The 21,978-nt window shown below is 45.4% G+C and overlaps 1 protein-coding gene across 4 annotated transcripts in view; it reads right to left on the minus strand.

Moving 5' to 3' along the window:
• Positions 1–21,978, minus strand: part of SEPHS1 (selenophosphate synthetase 1) — a 223,882-nt gene that overhangs the window by 17,918 nt on the left and 183,986 nt on the right. For all 4 annotated transcript variants that reach the window (XM_063926893.1, XM_063926894.1, XM_063926896.1 and 1 more), the window contains exon 8: positions 7,121–7,333. In XM_063926893.1, the coding sequence (XP_063782963.1) occupies positions 7,121–7,333 (213 nt within the window). The remainder of the gene's footprint in view (positions 1–7,120; positions 7,334–21,978) is intronic.

The following is a 21,978-nucleotide window of genomic DNA, read 5'->3' on the forward strand; positions in this document are numbered from 1 at the left end:
CTGCAAGACGAAGGCATTGATGCTATGGACTGGCCCGCCCGTTCCCCAGACCTGAATCCAATTGAGCATATCTGGGACATCATGTCTCGCTTCATCCACCAACGCCACGTTGCACTACAGACTGTCCAGGAGTTGGCGGATGCTTTAGCCCAGGTCTGGGAGGAGATCCCTCAGGAGACCATCCGCCACCTCATCAGGAGCATGCCCCGGCGTTGTAGGGAGTTCATACAGGCACGTGGAGGCCACACACACTACTGAGCCTCATTTTGACTTGTTTTAAGGACATTACATCAAAGTTGGATCAGCCTGTAGTGTTTTTCCACTTTAATTTTGAGTGTGACTCCAAATCCAGACCTCCATGGGTTAATACATTTGATTTCCATTGATAATTTTTGTGTGATTTTGTTGTCAGCACATTCAACTATGTAAAGAAGAAAATAAGAATTTACTTACCGATAATTCTATTTCTCGGAGTCCGTAGTGGATGCTGGGGTTCCTGAAAGGACCATGGGGAATAGCGGCTCCGCAGGAGACAGGGCACAAAAAGTAAAGCTTTAGGATCAGGTGGTGTGCACTGGCTCCTCCCCCTATGACCCTCCTCCAAGCCTCAGTTAGGATACTGTGCCCGGACGAGCGTACACAATAAGGAAGGATTTATGAATCCCGGGTAAGACTCATACCAGCCACACCAATCACACTGTACAACCTGTGATCTGAACCCAGTTAACAGTATGATAACAGCGGAGCCTCTGAAAAGATGGCTCACAACAATAATAACCCGATTTTTGTAACTATGTACAAGTAATGCAGATAATCCGCACTTGGGATGGGCGCCCAGCATCCACTACGGACTCCGAGAAATAGAATTATCGGTAAGTAAATTCTTATTTTCTCTATCGTCCTAGTGGATGCTGGGGTTCCTGAAAGGACCATGGGGATTATACCAAAGCTCCCAAACGGGCGGGAGAGTGCGGATGACTCTGCAGCACCGAATGAGAGAACTCCAGGTCCTCCTTAGCCAGGTTATCAAATTTGTAGGATTTTACAAACGTGTTTGCCCCTGACTAAATAGCCGCTCGGCAAAGTTGTAAAGCCGAGACCCCTCGGGCAGCCGCCCAAGATGAGCCCACCTTCCTTGTGGAATGGGCATTTACATATTTTGGCTGTGGCAGGTCTGCCACAGAATGTGCAAGCTGAATTGTATTACACATCCAACTAGCAAAAGTCTGCTTAGAAGCAAGAGCACCCAGTTTGTTGGGTGCATACAGGATAACAGCAAGTCAGTTTTCCTGACTCCAGCCGTCCTGGAACCTATATTTTCAGGGCCCTGACCACATCTAGCAACTTGGCCTCCAAGTCCCTAGTAGGCGCAAGACACCACAATAAGCTGGTTCAGGTGAAACACTGACACCACCTTAGGGAGAGAACTGGGGACGAGTCCGCAGCTCTGCCCTGTCCGAATGGACAAACAGATATGGGCTTTTTTGAGAAAAAAACCACCAATTTGACACTCGCCTGGTCCAGGCCAGGTCCAAGAGCATGTTCACTTTTCATGTGAGATGCTTCAAATCCACAGATTTGACTGGTTTTAAACCAATGTGTTTTGAGGAATCCCAGAACTACGTTGAGATCCCACAGTGCCACTGGAGGCACAAAAGGGGGTTGTATATGCAATACTCCCTTGACAAACTTCTGGACTTCAGGAACTGAAGCCAATTCTTTCTGGAAGAAAAATCGACAGGGCCGAAATTTGAACCTTAATGGACCCCAATTTGAGGCCCATAGACACTCCTGTTTGCAGGAAATGCAGGAATCGACCGAGTTGAAATTTCTTCGTGGGGCCTTCCTGGCCTCACACCACGCAACATATTTTCGCCACATGTGGTGATAATGTTGTGCGGTCACCTCCTTTCTGGCTTTGACCAGGGTAGGAATGACCTCTTCCTGAATGCCTTTTCCCTTAGGATCCGGCGTTCCACCGCCATGCCGTCAAACGCAGCTGCGGTAAGTCTTGGAACAGACATGGTACTTGCTGAAACAAGTCCCTTCTTAGCGGCAGAGGCCATAAGTCCTCTGTGAGCATCTCTTGAAGTTCCGGGTACCAAGTCCTTCTTGGCCAATCCGGAGCCATGAGTATAGTTCTTACTCCTCTACGTCTTATAATTCTCAGTACCTTAGGTATGAAAAGCAGAGGATGGAACACATACACCGACTGGTACACCCACGGTGTTACCAGAACGTCCACAGCTATTGCCTGAGGGTCTCTTAACCTGGCGCAATACCTGTCCCGTTTTTTGTTCAGACGGGACGCCATCATGTCCACCTTTGGTAATTCCCAACGGTTTACAATCATGTGGAAAACTTCCCCATGAAGTTCCCACTCTGCCGGGTGGAGGTCGTGCCTACTGAGGAAGTCTGCTTCCCAGTTTCCATTCCCGGAATGAAACACTGCTGACAGTGCCATCACATGATTTTCCGCCCAGCGAAAAGTCCTTGCAGTTTTTGCCACTGCCCTCCTGCTTCTTGTGCCGCCCTGTCTATTTACGTGGGCGACTGCCGTGATGTTTTATCCCACTGGATCAATACCGGCTGACCTTGAAGCAGAGGTCTTGCTAAGCTTAGAGCATTATAAATTTACCCTTAGCTATATTTATGTGGAGAAAAGTCTCCAGACTTGATCACACTCCCTGGAAATTTTTTCCTTGTGTGACTGCTCCCCCAGCCTCTCGGGCTGGCCTCCGTGGTCACCAACATCCAAAACTGAATGCCGAATCTGCGGCCCTCTAGAAGATGAGCACTCTGTAACCACCACAGGAGAGACACCCTTGTCCTTGGATATAGGGTTATCCGCTGATGCATCTGAAGATGCGATCCGGACCATTTGTCCAGCAGATCCCACTGAAAAGTTCTTGCATGAAATCTGCCGACTGGAATTGCTTCGAAGGAAGTCACCATTTTTTTACCATGGCCCTTGTGCAATGATGCACTGATTTTAGGAGGTTCCTGACTAGCTCGGATAACTCCCTGGCTTTCTCTTCCGGGAGAAACACCTTTTTCTGGACTGTGTCCAGAATCATCCCTAAGCACAGGAGACTTGTTGTCGGGATCAGCTGCGATTTTGGAATATTTAGAATCCACCCCTGCTGTTGTAACAGTATCCGAGATAGTGCTACTCCGACCTCCAACTGTTCCCTGGACTTTGCCCTTATCAGGAGATCGTCCAAGTAAGGGATAATTAAGACGCCTTTTCTTCGAAGAAGAACCATCATTTCGGCCATTACCTTGGTAAAGACCCGGGGTGCCGTGGACAATCCAAACGGCAGCGTCTGAAACGGATAGTGACAGTTCTGTACCACGAACCTGAGGTACCCTTAGTGATAAGGGCAAATTTGGGACATGGAGGTAAGCATCCCTGATGTCTCGGGACACCATATAGTCCCCTTCTTCCCGGTTCGTTATCACTGCTCTGAGTGACTCCATCTTGACTTGAACCTTTGTAAGTGTTCAAATTTTTTTAGATTTAGAATAGGTCTCACCTAGCCTTCTGGCTTCAGTACCACAATATAGTGTGGAATAATACCCCTTTTCTTGTTGTAGGAGGGGTAATTTTATTATCACCTGCTGGGAATACAGCTCGTGAATTGTTTCCCATACTGCCTCCTTGTCGGAGGGAGACCTTGGTAAAGCAGACTTCAGGAGCCTGCGCAGGGGAAACGTCTCGACATTCCAATCTGTACCCCTGGGATACTACTTGTAGGATCCAGGGGTCCTGTACGGTCTCAGCGTCATGCTGAGAGCTTGTCAGAAGCGGTGGAACGCTTCTGTTCCTGGGAATGGGCTGCCTGCTGCAGTCTTCTTCCCTTTCCTCTATCCCTGGGCAGATATGACTCTTATAGGGACGAAAGGACTGAAGCTGAAAAGACGGTGTCTTTTTCTGCAGAGATGTGACTTAGGGTAAAAAACGGTGGATTTTCCAGCAGTTGCCGTGGCCACCAGGTCCGATGGACCGACCCCAAATAACTCCTCTTCCTTTATACGGCAATACACCTTTGTGCCGTTTGGAATCTGCATCACCTGACCACTGTCGTGTCCATAAACATCTTCTGGCAGATATGGACATCGCACTTACTCTTGATGCCAGAGTGCAAATATCCCTCTGTGCATCTCGCATATATAGAAATGCATCCTTTAAATGCTCTATAGTCAATAAAATACTGTCCCTGTCAAGGGTATCAATATTTTTAGTCAGGGAATCCGACCAAGCCACCCCAGCTCTGCACATCCAGGCTGAGGCGATCGCTGGTCGCAGTATAACACCAGTATGTGTGTATATACTTTTTATGATATTTTCCAGCCTCCTGTCAGCTGGCTCCTTGAGGACGGCCCTATCTATAGACGGTACCGCCACTTGTTCTGATAAGCGTGTGAGCGCCTTATCCACCCTAAGGGGTGTTTCCCAACGCGCCCTAACTTCTGGCGGGAAAGGGTATACCGCCCATATTTTCTATCGGGGGGAACCCACGCATCATCACACACTTCATTTAATTTATCTGATTCAGGAAAAACTACGGTAGTTTTTTCACATCCCACATAATACCCTCTTTTGTGGTACTTGTAGTATCAGAAATATGTAACACCTCCTTCATTGCCCTTAACGTGTGGCCCTAATAAGGAATACGTTTGTTTATTCACCGTCGACACTGGATTCAGTGTCCCTGTCTGTGTCTGTGTCGACCGACTAAAGTAAACGGGCGTTTTAAAACCCCTGACGGTGTTTTTGAGACGTCTGGACCGGTACTAATTGTTTGTCGGCCGTCTCATGTCGTCAACCGACCTTGCCGGGTGTTGACATTATCACGTAATTCCCTAAATAAGCCATCCATTCCGGTGTCGACTCCCTAGAGAGTGGCATCACCATTACAGGCAATTGCTCCGCCTCCTCACCAACATCGTCCTCATACATGTCGACACACACGTACCGACACACAGCACACACACAGGGAATGCTCTGATAGAGGACAGGACCTACTAGCCCTTTGGAGAGACAGAGGGAGAGTTTGCCAGCACACACCAAAAACGCTATAATTATATAGGGACAACCTTATATAAGTGTTTTCCCTTATAGCATCTTTTTTATATATTTCTAACGCCAAATTAGTGCCCCCCCTCTCTGTTTTAACCCTGTTTCTGTAGTGCAGTGCAGGGGAGAGCCTGGGAGCCTTCCCTCCAGCCTTTCTGTGAGGGAAAATGGCGCTGTGTGCTGAGGAGATAGGCCCCGCCCCTTTTTCGGCGGCCTCGTCTCCCGCTCTTAACGGATTCTGGCAGGGGTTAAATATCTCCATATAGCCCCCGGAGGCTATATGTGAGGTATTTTTAGCCAAAAATAGGTTTTCATTGCCTCCCAGGGCGCCCCCCTTCCAGCGCCCTGCACCCTCAGTGACTGCCGTGTGAAGTGTGCTGAGAGGAAATGGCGCACAGCTGCAGTGCTGTGCGCTACCTTAAGAAGACTGAGGAGTCTTCATGCCGCCGATTCCGGACCTTCTTCTTGTTTCAGCATCTGCAAGGGGGCCGGCGGCGAGGCTCCGGTGACCATCCAGGCTGTACCTGTGATCGTCCCTCTGGAGCTAATGTCCAGTAGCCAAAGAAGCCAATCCATCCTGCACGCAGGTGAGTTCACTTCTTCTCCCCTAAGTCCCTCGTTGCAGTGATCCTGTTGCCAGCAGGACTCACTGTAAAATAAAAAACCTAAGCTAAACTTTTCTAAGCAGCTCTTTAGGAGAGCCACCTAGATTGCACCCTTCTCGGCCGGGCACAAAAATCTAACTGAGGCTTGGAGGAGGGTCATAGGGGGAGGAGCCAGTGCACACCACCTGATCCTAAAGCTTTACTTTTTGTGCCCTGTCTCCTGCGGAGCCGCTATTCCCCATGGTCCTTTCAGGAACCCCAGCATCCACTAGGACGATAGAGAAAGTATGTAATATTTAATAAGAATATTTCATTCATTCAGATCTAGGATGGGTTATTTTAGTGTTCCCTTTATTTGAGCAGGGTGCATTATCAGAATACTCGTACAATATATTTTGGCATAGATACACTTGTTCTTAACTAACGCTGTCTTAATATTGACATGTAGAATACTTAAGTGTCTGTAAAATCACAGCGCTGATGTACAGGCGAATTTACAGGGGAGACCTTGCCCTGCAGTCCCGGAGACCAGTCGCAGCTATGCTTAGAAGATGGCGTCCAGCGGCTTAGTCAGGGAAAGTGTGAGGCAGCTCCAGGGCGGGAACACCAGCAGTAGATGGCGCCCTGGGCCGGGGGAGGGGCTACAGGTTAAGCGCCGTCTCCCCTATGTTGGTCCACCACACCTGGTACTATGGAGCCTTATTAAAGTGGGCATTAGTACACCCGACCTATACTCCTATGCCCTGGTGGATATAGTGGGGTCCCTGCTCGGTGACCGTGTCCATGCCAGCGTTGCAGTCTGTCTCCATAGACTGCGATCGGAACGAGATTTAATGGCGGGTCCCACCTGGGGGATCTTCTTACCTCCTCCCTTCGTAGCAGCCACGCAAACCAGGAGAGCGATGCGACCGTGTGTCCAATGCCAGAGCGCCCCCGCCGCAAGTACCCGGGAACTGAGCCAGCGGGAGTATGCAACGCCGCTGGGGAGGTGACGGAGCCGCAGCACAGAATGTCACCCTGACATAAAAGTGCCGCGGCCCTTGAAGTCTTCTAATAAAGCTTTTTCAGGGCTGCCCAGTGCAGCCCCCCTGTTAAGTGACCTGCTCTGCAGGGTACCAACTCGAAACGGAGTTCACAGTGCCTGGAGGCAGGGTTATAGAGGAGGCCCCATGCATCCTGGGACAGTCTAAAGCTTTTTAGCCTGTTGGTGCCTGAATCAAGATCCATCTCTACACCCCGATGTTACCCTGTGGAAACCAATGTACCCCGCTGCAGAAACATGGTTTTGATATTTTCCAAACAGTAAATTGTATACTTAAAAAATTAACCATTGGTTCAAACAGTGGAATCAGGTTGTCCTACCTATTATTTAATTGTTATTATAACTACATGCTAAATATTTGGATTACTAGAAATCCTACTTTAGTAAACTCACCTGATGTCTCTGGACAAGATCCATGCATAAGGCCAAACATGTTCCCACAAGCTTTGCTGACTGCAGCCATCTTGGCCAGCACAGGCAGGTTATGGATGACAAAAGAAACCTCATTCCGTTGCTGTTTGGCCAAGTTCTGTGCATGTCCTAAAATTCCGAACCCAGTTATGTCAGTAGCAGCATGTGCATTAAACGTGTGCATGAGACCGGCAGCTAGGAAAAAAAGTGAAAATAAGCTATAATTAAGCCAAAGATCTATATTAAATGTATACTGGTCAATATTACTAATTTGATACACACACACACACACACACACACACACACACACACACACACACACACACACACACACGAATATATCCACATTGTTATGGCATCAATATCTGATCTGTGTGCACTCACTTGCAGCAAGAAAGTGCATGGAAGAAAGGAACATAAGATATCACATGACATGCAGTCTTTGACATAGAAGTGGCAGAAAATTCCGGATGCACCATTATTCTCTCCTTACTCTACCACTGGGAACAGCAGGGGTTGCGGTCACACTCTCAAAATAAATTTCTGAGCAGCAGTTATTACATAACCCTCCACTTAACTAATAATCACGTTATATTTTACAAAGCTACACACATCCTCACATACACATTACAGTCAACATGACGGATTGTAAAAAAAGAAGTCACAAATATGCTGTGTATATATGAATGATGACTATGTATGGCATTATTTAAATGCATCTTAAAGATGCATTATGACTTAAACTGGTGAACTTTTATGTTTGCTACTGTAAACGGCTGAATAGAAATGTGAGGACCAATGCGAAGCCAAAAAGGCAATGGACTGCAGCTTCTCTCTGGTCCTCCATTCACAAGCTCTTAGAAAAACATCATAGATTAACAACAAAGAATGGAAAAAACTGCCAACAATGGCACAAGTCATCATGAATTGTGTCATGTAGCCCACAGATCCCAGTGAAATGTGCAGGATCCAGGAGGTTTGTCTACTCTCCCGTGATGAGGGAGAACATCCCAATATTTGTAACCGTCCTGAAAATTCTGGGACAGTAAGCAAGCAAGCAAGCAAGCAAGCAAGTGCGGAATCTTGATGTACCCACAGGATCTACCCTCATGAACACAAATGTGTCCAAAAAATGTCCATCTTATCCATATGTAGGCAGTGTGTACACTCTTCAAAAGTTCGTATGTACACAGCCATCACTCTCACGCCAGATGTTTTTTTTTATCGATATGTATGAATACAATTATTAGGACATAGCAGCTCAATTTTTTTTTTTTATATAAATAAAACAAACAAAATAATAAAGGTCATGAAAATACAGAACATCAGTAATTACCCCAATCTAGTGCATTGATAAGATTAAGAATCTATTTTATTATACCAAGTAACAAGACTAAAGGTTAACTTTCATACAGATATCAATAGTAGTAGAAAAACAAAGACATGATTTAATGTTAACCCATTAAATAAAAAAAGACAAAGTCAGAGGGGTCTGGATGCTGGCGGTCCCATAACAGACACCCCCACAATTAGAACGCCGACAGGGGACAGGGTAATTTTTTTACCCCTAACCTGCCTGGGGTGGCGGCTAGTGCTAAGATAGTGGGGGTGGCAGCCAGGGCTAAGACTTGGGGGGGGAAGGAGGGGCGCCGGGATGCTGACCGCATCCCAGTCATAGAATATGTGCATTATAATCACACTAAATACCTGGAAGGCGTCATTTTTGTGGGGTTTTAAAAGTACAAACAATGCAGAATCCCGATTATTTGTAATTATTTTACATTTATCATTAACTATTGCCTAAAATCTACACACACACACACACACACACACACACACACACACACACACACACTATAAAGCTCAGATACATACACATACCAGTAGAGAAAGGAATCTTAAATTAGTTTGTCCTACTGAAAAGGTGTCCTATTTTTTATTATTATTATTATTATTTTTATAGTTTCTTATATAGTGCAGCAAATTTCATTGTGCTTTAAGAGAAATAGAAAAATAATTATTTGAATTTCCTAACAGTAATTCTTGTAAAAGAAGTGAAAAAGAATTCAAAGCAAGCAATAGCATGGACAGAAAAAACAAATCTCTACAGAAGAAAAAAATAAGATTTTACTCACCGGTAAATCTATTTCTCGTAGTCCGTAGTGGATGCTGGGACTCCGTAAGGACCATGGGGAATAGCGGCTCCGCAGGAGACTGGGCACAACTAAAGAAAGCTTTAGGACTACCTGGTGTGCACTGGCTCCTCCCACCATGACCCTCCTCCAGACCTCAGTTAGGATACTGTGCCCGGAAGAGCTGACACAATAAGGAAGGATTTTGAATCCCGGGTAAGACTCATACCAGCCACACCAATCACACCGTATAACTCGTGATACTATAACCAGTTAACAGTATGAAATATAACTGAGCCTCTCAACAGATGGCTCAACAATAACCCTTTAGTTAAACAATAACTATATACAAGTATTGCAGACAATCCGCACTTGGGATGGGCGCCCAGCATCCACTACGGACTACGAGAAATAGATTTACCGGTGAGTAAAATCTTATTTTCTCTGACGTCCTAAGTGGATGCTGGGACTCCGTAAGGACCATGGGGATTATACCAAAGCTCCCAAACGGGCGGGAGAGTGCGGATGACTCTGCAGCACCGAATGAGCAAACTCTAGATCCTCCTCAGCCAGGGTATCAAACTTGTAGAATTTTGCAAATGTGTTTGACCCCGACCAAGTAGCTGCTCGGCAAAGTTGTAAAGCCGAGACCCCTCGGGCAGCCGCCCAAGAAGAGCCCACCTTCCTCGTGGAATGGGCTTTCACTGATCTAGGATGCGGCAGTCCAGCCGCAGAATGTAACAACAAGAGAGGCTGCGCTGTGTGTCAGTAGTTAAGTACAAAAAGAGCAAACGTGTACTATAAAGGTATTAAATTTATTAAAAATGACATGTGGTTAATAAAACAAACTTAAAATAAAAGCACACCTGTATCTGTCTCAAAGGTATATGGAGTAGTGATAACTGGTATATGGTATATGGCAATAAAGGTCCAATATAAAGTTCAGAAAAAAGAAACTCAATGCGGTGCAGTCCCAGAGAAATGGTTACCTCGTATATGTCACCCGGCAGATGGTGATGTGTGTGTATAGTACCTCTCCGATTGGGCTGGTATAAATTTCGGCCGAGCGTCCCCGGCCAAAACAATCCTGCTTTGCCCAAATTGTTGCACAGCGGAGGGACGATATCTAGTAGACAGCCTGTCAGTAGTCACTCGTCGCGGTGAGGAGATGGTATAAGCTTGCGGCTGGATGGAAGCAAAGTCCGGTAATGCTCACCAGTTGCAGTGGTGAGATGGACGGCAGCCTGTACGGTGACGAGCCGGTAATAGGCTGAAATTGGAAACCAAGGAGGGTTTGCACGGCAGTGTAACACCTTGGACCAGGTGTGCTAGTTTGGAGGCGGAGTCCTGACGCGTTTCGTCACGATCACGTGACTTTTTCAAAGGTATGATCCTGCCTCCACATTTACCAGTATTTAAAGCCTGAGCTACTGATGACATGCAGATGTCAGTGATTAACAATTAAGGCAACTGCCCTATGAAACACATTACATACACGTTCGCTCTCAAAATAACACAGTTTAAAAAACACATTGTTATAGAAAACAATCGAAGCATATGGCAGAATTGACCCGTGAACAGAAACAATATAAATCCACAGATTAAACCTCTGCATAGGGATTGCAATGTTGTGCAGAAGGTTTTCTAATGGACAATTACTACAATGAGAAGCAGGAGCTAATTAGCCGTCACCTGTGATGACATTTAAACATAGTTTACTTATTTGATGTTGACAATCTACTATAGTTCTGAGCAGAGGACATATATTATCTAATAGAATAGGATAGAATAAAATAAAGCAGACGATGAAACATAGTTTCAAAAATAATAATAATAAATCAAGAGTAAAAATAAATAAAATAAAAAATAAAGAATAAATGAATAAATGATTAAACTGTATCTATCTGACCATCATGGATTCGAACTGGGGTCTGTGGAGGGATGCTATTCAGTGATCTAACTCAGTGTGCCACTGGCCCTGCTGTGTGTGGAAGAGATTCAGACCTGTATTTGTAAGCTGACAGACACTCGGAAGTACATGTAGAACTTGATATTTAATATTATCTCCATAGCTAAAATAAAATAAATATAGGAAAAAAGAAGAAAGAGAGACACAAAAAGTGGTCAAAGTAAAACAAACGTCAGGATGAAGGTCATGAGTAACCTATATTCTTGTTAGCTCATAACGTCATGAGTCCTTATGTCGCTCGTGTATAAACGTGAGGAATAAAATAAATTTATTCTCTATTGACTGCGCACTGGTGACTGCCATGAGTTCGTATCCCACGTCCAACTGAGGCACCAAATAGTGTCTCAACCCGACGTGCCACTGACCTCACTACAACACACCATAGCTGCAAGAAGACTATTCATTATGGGTAATCTTAAAATTTCACAAAAAAACTTAGAGAAAATATCAAAATATAGTACCCATCTATGACCTTCATTAATAGAGATTGTGTAAAGGGTTTAAAGCAGAAAGAAACTGGGTACCCGAAACATCTATAGCATGATTTTTTTGATTAATAAATATTGACTTTTCTCATCCTAGGTCGAATTCAATGCATTCATTAAGGCCCTCCGGCATTAGGGTCCTCAACTTGTGGATCCAGTAGTTCTCCCTCAGGCATAACTTTCTATATCTATCTCCTTCGCGTGCTGTCGGTGGTATTGTCTCAATACCAATTAATTTTATATCTTCTGGATTTTTTTGGTGTTTGTCTGAAAAATGTCTAGAGACGCTATGGAACACAAAACCTTTTTGAATATTGCGTCTGTGTTCAAGAAACCTAGTTCTTAATTTTCGTGTCGTCCTACCCACATAGATAAGACCACAATTGCAGCTCAATAGATATATCACAAAAGAACTGTTACAATTGATATGTGAGCGGATCTCTACCTTAAGGGAGTTAGGAGTATTGAAAACTTTAACATTGTTTAAAATATATGAGCAGGTGATACATTGCTTGGCTCCACATCTGAAACATCCTACAATTTTGGGGAGCCATTGAGCCATATTAGAGGAGTTGATATTCGCCTCTGTTTTTCTTTTGTCTATAAAAAGACTAGGTGCAAGAAGATGTTGTAGATTGTTAGACTTTTTGAAAATAACAGACGGTTTATCTTTCAACTCTGTTTTTAAAATCTGATCTGTCAAAAGTATAGTATAATTATTATTAATGATATTCTTGACCTTGTATGAAGAGCTATTAAATTGTGTTAAAAAGTGTGGTTGATCTGAATCAAACTTGCAGTGATGTGCTTTATGTACCAATAAATCCTTCCTGTCTATAGAGTCTGCCCTATCTCTGGCTGATTTAATCAGGGATTCAGGATATCCTCGGTTCTTAAATGCAGTTGATAACTCATCTGCTTGTGAATGATAATCTGTTAAACTGCTGCAATTACGTTTAATACGTCTTAATTGTCCAAATGGAATATTGTTTAACCATGGTTTGTGGTGGGAACTTTTGTAATGTAAAAAATTCAGAGTGTCAACCTCTTTACGAAAAGTTTTGGTAATAATTCTACCATCCACTATATTGAGTGAGATATCAAGGAAAGAGATGGATGTATTACTAGACTCACCAGTAAAACATAAATTAAAATCATTCGAATTTAATTGTGTGATCAACTCAGAAGAAAGAGAGATATCACCATCAAAAACAAAAAACATGTCATCTATGTAACGGCCATAGTAGACGAGGTCCGCGCCAAAGCTCCGCCCCCACACATGGCAGTCCTCAAAGGCACCCATGTATAAGTTAGCGAAGCTCGGCGCGAACCTCGTCCCCATGGCCGTCCCAAGTGTTTGTAAATAATACTTCCTGTCAAACACAAAAAAATTGTGTGACAAGATGAAAAAAATGGAGTCCACTAGAAATTTTTGTAACTCAGGTTCTACATAATTGCTCTTTGAAAGGTGATCTGCTATAACGGATAAACCCTTCTGATGTGGAATATTGGAGTATAGTGCCTGTACATCACAGGTCACAAAGAAAAAAGAGCTTTGCCATTTGATCTTAGAAATGGCATTGAGAAACATAGTTGTGTCCTTTATATGTGAACGTAATGACGATGCAAGTGGCTGTAAAAAGAAATCAACAAATTGTGACAAATTAGAAGTGAGGGACCCAACACCAGAAATAATGGGACGACCAGGGGGTGCAGTGAGAGATTTGTGGATTTTAGGTAAATGATAATATGTGGGGGTGATGGGATGTGATGGAATGAGGAACCTATATTCCTCTTTAGTGATAATATCTTTATCCAGTGCTTCCTTGACTAAAATGGTCAAAGATCTGTGAAAATTCTGAGAGGGGTTATTGAGTAATTTGGTGTATGTATTACTGTCATTAAGTTGTCTGGAAGCCTCCAATAGATAATCATCTGTGTTTTGTATGACAATGGCCCCTCCCTTGTCAGCCGGCTTGATAACAAGGGAGGGGTCATTGACCAGTTTTTGTAAAGCAAGTCTCTCTTGGACCGTGAGATTTTGTCTAAATTTAAATCTCCTATGTTCCCTCTGACAGAGAGTATTCAGATCATCCAAAGTTTTCTTATAAAAAATTTCTATGGGTGGGCTTCTATAATGCAAAGGAAAAAATTGTGATTTGTTCTTGAATTTAGAGAGACGTTCATTCTTATGGTCTAAACTATAAATGGGAACAGTGGAATCAGAAGGAGGATTTTCCCAGAGGAGGGATTCTAATGTCTCTATACTGGTCCTATCATGATCATCCAGTACAATAGGGAATCCATCTATTTTACGTTGTGCTAATCTTTTGGTAGCAAAATATCTCTTTCGTGTTAATGTGCGAATGTAAGTGTTTAGTTCAATGAACAGGGTGAAAAAAGAGGGGGGTTTGGAAGGCGCAAATTTTAGACCTTTGGCTAAAAGACGTATTTCTGAGTCTCCAATAGTAGCAGAGGATAAATTATAAATGTTGTCAGTGCTTATGTTCTCAAATCTCTCTTTTTTTCTTTGTAACCTACGGCCTCCTCTGCATCCTCTGTGTTTTCTTCTCTGGCCCTCTTTGGTGATTCGTGTCTTAGGACTTCGTATCGATTGGACATGTGGTCTATTGGTCTGTATTTGTGGACCCTCTGATCCTTCTCTAAAAAATTGTTAGCATAAGTGCCTGTAAACCCAGGTTTGGTGGGGGAGTTGTGATATGATGCCCCTTTAGGTCTCACTGCTGCATCGGTAGACGAATGTGCAAGCTGAATCGTACTACAGATCCAGCGAGCAATAGTCTGCTTTGAAGCAGGAGCACCCAGCTTGTTGGGTGCATACAGGATAAATAGCGAGTCAGTTTTCCTGACATTAGCTGTCCTGGAAACATACATTTTCAGGGCCCTGACTACGTCCAACAACTTGGAATCCTCCAAGTCTTTAGTAGCCGCAGGCACTACAATAGGTTGGTTCAAATGAAAAGCTGATACCACCTTAGGGAGAAACTGGGGACGAGTCCTCAATTCTGCCCTATCCATATGGAAAATCAGATAAGGGCTTTTACATGACAAAGCCGCCAATTCTGACACACGCCTGGCTGAAGCCAAGGCCAACAGCATGACCACTTTCCACGTGAGATATTTCAAATCCACGGTTTTAAGTGGCTCAAACCAATGCGACTTTAGGAAATCCAACACCACGTTGGCATCCCAAGGTGCCACTGGAGGCACAAAAGGGGGCTGAATATGCAGCACTCCCTTAACAAATGTCTGAACTTCAGGCAGTGAAGCCAGTTCTTTCTGGAAGAAAATCGACAGAGCCGAAATATGGACCTTAACGGAACCCAATTTTAGGCCCATAGTCACCCCTGACTGTAGGAAGTGTAGAAAACGGCCCAGCTGAAATTCCTCCGTTGGGGCCTTCCTGGCCTCACACCACGCAACATATTTTCGCCATATGCGGTGATAATGGTTTGCGGTCACTTCTTTCCTAGCTTTAATCAGCGTAGGGATGACTTCCTCCGGAATGCCCTTTTCCTTCAGGATCCGGCGTTCAACCGCCATGCCGTCAAACGCAGCCGCGGTAAGTCTTGGAACAGACAGGGCCCCTGCTGCAGCAGGTCCTGTCTGAGCGGCAGAGGCCATGGGTCCTCTGAGATCAGTTCTTGAAGTTCCGGGTACCAAGCTCTTCTTGGCCAATCCGGAACAATGAGTATAGTTCTTACTCCTCTTTTTCTTATTATCCTCAGTACCTTGGGTATGAGAGGAAGAGGAGGGAACACATAAACCGACTGGTACACCCACGGTGTCACTAGTGCGTCCACAGCTATTGCCTGAGGGTCTCTCGACCTGGCGCAATATCTTTCTAGCTTTTTGTTTAGGCGGGACGCCATCATGTCCACCTGTGGCCGTTCCCAACGGTTTACAATCAGCTGGAAGACTTCTGGATGAAGTCCCCACTCTCCCGGGTGGAGGTTGTGCCTGCTGAGGAAGTCTGCTTCCCAGTTGTCCACTCCCGGAATGAACACTGCTGACAGTGCTAACACGTGATTTTCCGCCCATCGGAGAATCCTTGTGGCTTCTGCCATCGCCATCCTGCTTCTTGTGCCGCCCTGTCGGTTTACATGGGCGACTGCCGTGATGTTGTCTGACTGAATCAGTACCGGCTGGTTTTGAAGCAGGGGTCTTGCCTGACTTAGGGCATTGTAAATGGCCCTCAGTTCCAGAATATTTATGTGTAGGGAAGTCTCCTGACTTGACCATAGTCCCTGGAAGTTTCTTCCCTGTGTGACTGCCCCCCAGCCTCGAAGGCTGGCATCCGTGGTCACCAGGACCCAGTCCTGTATGCCGAATCTGCGGCCCTCTTGAAGATGAGCACTCTGCAGCCACCACAGCAGAGACACCCTGGTCCTTGGAGACAGGGTTATCAGCCGATGCAGCTGAAGATGCAATCCGGACCACTTGTGCAACAGGTCCCACTGAAAGGTCCTTGCATGGAACCTGCCGAATGGAATTGCTTCGTAGGAAGCTACTATTTTTCCCAGGACTCGCGTGCAGTGATGCACCGACACCTGTTTTGGTTTCAGGAGGCCTCTGACTAGAGATGACAGCTCCTTGGCTTTCTCCTCCGGGAGAAACACTTTTTTCTGTTCTGTGTCCAGAACCATACTCAGGAACAGTAGACGTGTCGTAGGGACCAGTTGTGACTTTGGAATATTTAGAATCCAACCGTGCTGTTGTAGCACCTCCCGAGATAGTGCTACCCCGACCAACAACTGCTCCCTGGACCTCGCCTTTATCAGGAGATCGTCCAAGTACGGGATAATTAAAACTCCCTTTTTTCGAAGGAGTATCATCATTTCGGCCATTACCTTGGTAAATACCCTCGGTGCCGTGGACAGACCAAACGGCAACGTCTGGAATTGGTAATGACAATCCTGTACCACGAATCTGAGGTACTCCTGGTGGGGATGGTAAATGGGGACATGCAGGTAAGCATCCTTGATGTCCAGTGATACCATGTAATCCCCCTCGTCCAGGCTTGAAATAACCGCCCTGAGCGATTCCATCTTGAACTTGAATTTTTTTATATAAGTGTTCAAGGATTTCAAATTTAAAATGGGTCTCACCGAACCGTCCGGTTTCGGTACCACAAACATTGTGGAATAGTAATCCCGTCCTTGTTGAAGGAGGGGCACCTTGACTATCACCTGCTGGGAATACAGCTTGTGAATTGCCTCTAGCACAGCCTCCCTGTCTGAGGGAGTTGTTGGCAAGGCAGATTTGAGGAAACGGCGAGGGGGAGACCTCTCGAATTCCAGCTTGTACCCCTGAGATACCACTTGAAGAATCCAGGGATCTACCCGTGAGCGAGCCCACTGATTGCTGAAGTTCTTGAGACGGGCCCCCACCGTACCTGGCTCCGCCTGTGGAGCCCTAGCGTCATGCGGTGGACTTAGAGGAAACGGGGGAGGACTTTTGTTCCTGGGAACTGGATGTATGCTGCAGCTTTTTCCCTCTACCTATGGGCAGAAAGGACGCGCCTTTAACCCGCTTGCCTTTTTGGGGCCGAAAGGACTGTACCTGATAATACGGTGCTTTCTTTGGCTGTGAGGGAACATGGGGTAGAAAAGCTGACTTCCCAGCTGTCGCTGTGGAAACGAGGTCCGAGAGACCATCCCCAAACAACTCCTCACCTTTATAAGGCAAAACTTCCATATGCCTTTTAGAATCTGCATCCCCTGTCCACTGCCGAGTCCATAACCCTCTCCTGGCAGAAATGGACATTGCACTTATTTTAGATGCCAGCCGGCAAATATCCCTCTGTGCATCTCTCGTGTATAAGACTGCGTCTTTTATATGCTCTATGGTTAGCAATACAGTGTCTCTGTCAAGGGTATCAATATTTTCCGACAGGGAATCTGACCACGCAGCTGCAGCACTGCACATCCATGCTGAAGCAATAGCCGGTCTTAAAATAATCCCTGAGTGTGTATATACAGACTTCAGGATAGCCACCTGCTTCCTATCAGCAGGCTCCTTCAGGGCGGCCGTATCCGGAGACGGTAGTGCCACCTTCTTTGACAGGCGTGTGAGCGCTTTATCCACCCTAGGGGGTGTTTCCCAACGTGACCTATCCTCTGGCGGGAAAGGGTACGCCATTAGTAACTTTTTAGAAATTACCAGTTTCTTATCGGGGGAAGCCCACGCTTCTTCACACACCTCATTTAATTAATCAGATGGGGGAAAAACCACTGGTAGTTTTTTCTCCCCAAACATAATACCCTTTTTTGTGGTACCTGGGGTAACATCAGAAATGTGCAACACATTTTTCATTGCCTCAATCATGTAACGTGTGGCCCTATTGGAAGTTACATTAGTCTCATCGTCGTCGACACTGGATTCAGTATCCGTGTCGACATCTGTGTCTGCCATCTGAGGTAGCGGGCGTTTTAGAGCCCCTGATGGCTTTTGAGACAGTTGGGCAGGCACGAGCTGAGAAGCCGGCTGTCCCACATCTGCTATGTCGTCAAACCTTTTATGTAAGGAGTGGACACTTTCACGTAATTCCTTCCACAAGTCCATCCACTCAGGTGTCGGCCCCGCAGGGGGTGACATCACATTTATCGGCATCTGCTCCGCCTCCACATAAGCCTCCTCATCAAACATGTCGACACAGCCGTACCGACACACCGCACACACACAGGGAATGCTCTGACTGAGGACAGGACCCCACAAAGCCCTTTGGGGAGACAGAGAGAGAGTATGCCAGCACACACCAGAGCGCTATATAACACAGGGATTAACACTATAACTGAGTGATTTTCCCTTATAGCTGCTTATATGTATACTACTGCGCCTAAATTCAGTGCCCCCCCTCTCTTTTTTACCCTTTGTAGTCTTGAAACTGCAGGGGAGAGCCTGGGAGCGATCCTTCCGGCGGAGCTGTGAGGGAAAAATGGCGCCAGTGTGCTGAGGGAGATAGCTCCGCCCCTTTTTCGGCGGACTTCTCCCGCTTTTTTATGGATATCTGGCAGGGGTATTTTTCACATATATAGCCTCTAAGACTATATTATGTGAGTTTTATGCCAGCAAGGTGTTTAATATTGCTGCTCAGGGCGCCCCCCCCCAGCGCCCTGCACCCATCAGTGACCGGAGTGTGAGGTGTGCATGAGGAGCAATGGCGCACAGCTGCAGTGCTGTGCGCTACCTTGTTGAAGACCGAAGTCTTCTGCCGCCGATTTCCAGGACCATCTTCTTGCTTCTGGCTCTGTAAGGGGGACGGCGGCGCGGCTCCGGGACCGGACGACCGAGGCTGGGCCTGTGTTCGATCCCTCTGGAGCTAATGGTGTCCAGTAGCCTAAGAAGCCCAAGCTAGGTGCAAGCAGGTAGGTTCGCTTCTTCTCCCCTTAGTCCCTCGTAGCAGTGAGTCTGTTGCCAGCAGATCTCACTGAAAATAAAAAACCTAAAAGTATACTTTCTTTTCTAGGAGCTCAGGAGAGCCCCTAGTGTGCATCCAGCTCAGCCGGGCACAAGATTCTAACGGAGGTCTGGAGGAGGATCATGGTGGGAGGAGCCAGTGCACACCAGGTAGTCCTAAAGCTTTCTTTAGTTGTGCCCAGTCTCCTGCGGAGCCGCTATTCCCCATGGTCCTTACGGAGTCCCAGCATCCACTTAGGACGTCAGAGAAAATAAGACAACCCCCAGATCTAAAGCCCAAGAAACATACACGTCTTGAAGGAATGCAAAGAGAGCAGCCAGCACTGGTGGCTGGCAGAGGGTGAAAGTATATATGAGAAGCTCATGTCTAGCACTAAATGTGTGCAGAGAATAGGATACCCCTTTCACATTGACCCGGGTAACCCATTCACACCTGAAACGCTAATAAACCGAGCTGAAATGCAGAGTTGCTCAACCTGGCCCTTTCATATCGCACCTCCACCCAGGTCGACCCGGCAATATACCAGGTTATTTGTGCGATGTGAAAGGGGTATAAGTAAATGAAAATGGTAATTTGCATTAGTAACTTGACATGGAATGATCCTACAAGGTTGCAGCTGGGTTCAAAGTTTACACGCATTTATAATTGTCTTAACAAAGATAATCAGCATACACCTGTCAGCAATGAACTCTAAATAAAGATCAGCTGTTTCTGTAACATTTCCTTGCAGTTTTCTTGGCTGTATTCCACTGAGATTGCCATGGCACGCAAGCAACTTTCAACAAATTTACAGGACTCTGCAGTGTTCAAACCAGGATAGGTATTAATTACAAAACTGAAGACCATCCTAATGGGAATTCTCTGGGTTCTGGTATGATGACTGGGTGAAAATGAAAGATATCTTTTGAGGAAAGCATCTCACTAAGTTGAGGTGAGTCGAAGGTACCCATAGAATCATGATAGATGAAAAGGAGGTTGTTATCCAGTGGCTGTTTCCCTGTTATTTTCTGATTCAGTGGAGAATACAGGAAATTCTTTACAGAGGAATCAAGAAAACTTCCACCAGAGGCTAAACCTAACAGTGCTTGTGGACAACCCTCAAATGTTCTTGTTTATGGAATAGAGCCCTAGTCAGGGTAAGGGCACAATGAATAGATCAAAATCTATGTTCGCATGAAACCTGCTAACTTCACTCAGATAACTGAAAATGAGGAAAAATGTAATCTTCCAATGCAATGAGATGCAAAGCACACATGTAAGTCAACCAAGGAATGGCTTCATAAAAGGAATTATAACCCATTACTCAGTCATATTGAAAACCTGTGGTATGACCTAAACATACCTCCCAACATGACCCTCTCCAGAAGGGACAAAATGATCTGCTTCTAGACCTCTCTCTCAATTTATGATTGCAGCCACCTGTTTTGAACAGGTTAATGGATAAGAAAGGTGTTTCAGCACAGGTGATGGCAAACAAATTAAGAGAGAAGTCCCTCCTGGAGAGGGTCATGTTGGGAGGTATGCATACAGTGGGCTTGTGCATAGGTGAATCCCTTTAGAGTTTGATGGATCTTGAATGCTTCTGCAGAATAGAGTGGGAAATAATAAAGTCCAAGTATACAAAAATTATACACACGTTTTAAAAAATACTTCTACTATTAAAGCAAAAAGGTACAGATGTGTCCTCATACAACTAGCCTTGATACGCCATGTGGAGCAAATGAGCTGCCAGATCCCGTGCAACTGTTAGCGCCGGCCATCTTTTTTTTTTTTTTTTTTGCATGTTTACATCCAAAAATCAGTATAAAACTATGACGCCCTGGGAGACTAGGCAGATTAATTTTGATATGCGACACTTGTATATACCTGTGTGCAACTGAGTCTATATACGAAGCACAATGGAACCGCTGCCTCGTACATACAGATTCAGACGCCGTCTTACACAGATACAGGAGTGTAGCATATCAAATTAATCAGCACCGTCTGCTGGTGCTTCCTTTACATTTTGGTAAAAAGACGCAAAAAGAGACAGCCAGTGCTAGCAGAGTCATAGGGGACCTGAGCCAAGATGTGCCGTTTGGCAGGACTGCAGCAATAATGTATGAGGACACATCTGTACTTCCACGAAGTATAACTTTAGGGGTGTGTATACTTATGCAACCAGAGTATTTGTGTTTTTTCCCACTTCTGTATCCTAAAACGTATCTGTGATTCCCCAGCATTTTGTTTGCTTCAATGTCGCATTAAAAATCAAAAATCTCTGACACAATTTATTTAAAAAATTGGACTGTTAGAGCCTTGAGGACCAAGTTCGGGAATTAGTGATCTATGCAAAGAGCTGAAACATGCAGTCCAGAGAAGGCACCCATCAAACCTGGGACAGCTGGAGCAGTTTGCTAAGGAAGAGTGGGCAAACTACCTGTTGACATTGACAGCTGCAGAAAGTACTTGAATGCAGTAATGCATTGATTGCGTGCAAAATATGGGGTCTTTTACCATGTTTTCATGGAAGGATACCAACAAAATTGTCCACATCTATATCTATCTATCTATCTACACACACACACACACACACACACACACACACACACACACACACACACACACACACACTAGGTGATTCATCGTGCCCTACGGGCGCTCTTCACACCATAGAATGGGGCTACACCCCCTTAACCCCTGCACGCCTTTCTGGTGTTCAATATTTGTATTATATGGAGTATTACCAGCATTCCTAGTTTTGTTAGTGATTAAATATTGCACAACAAAAGGGCGTCCGATGGTGAAGGGGGCGTAGCCCCTTGCGACGGCGT

This window comes from Pseudophryne corroboree, chromosome 6, assembly GCF_028390025.1.
Source record: "Pseudophryne corroboree isolate aPseCor3 chromosome 6, aPseCor3.hap2, whole genome shotgun sequence".
NCBI lineage: Eukaryota > Metazoa > Chordata > Amphibia > Anura > Myobatrachidae > Pseudophryne > Pseudophryne corroboree.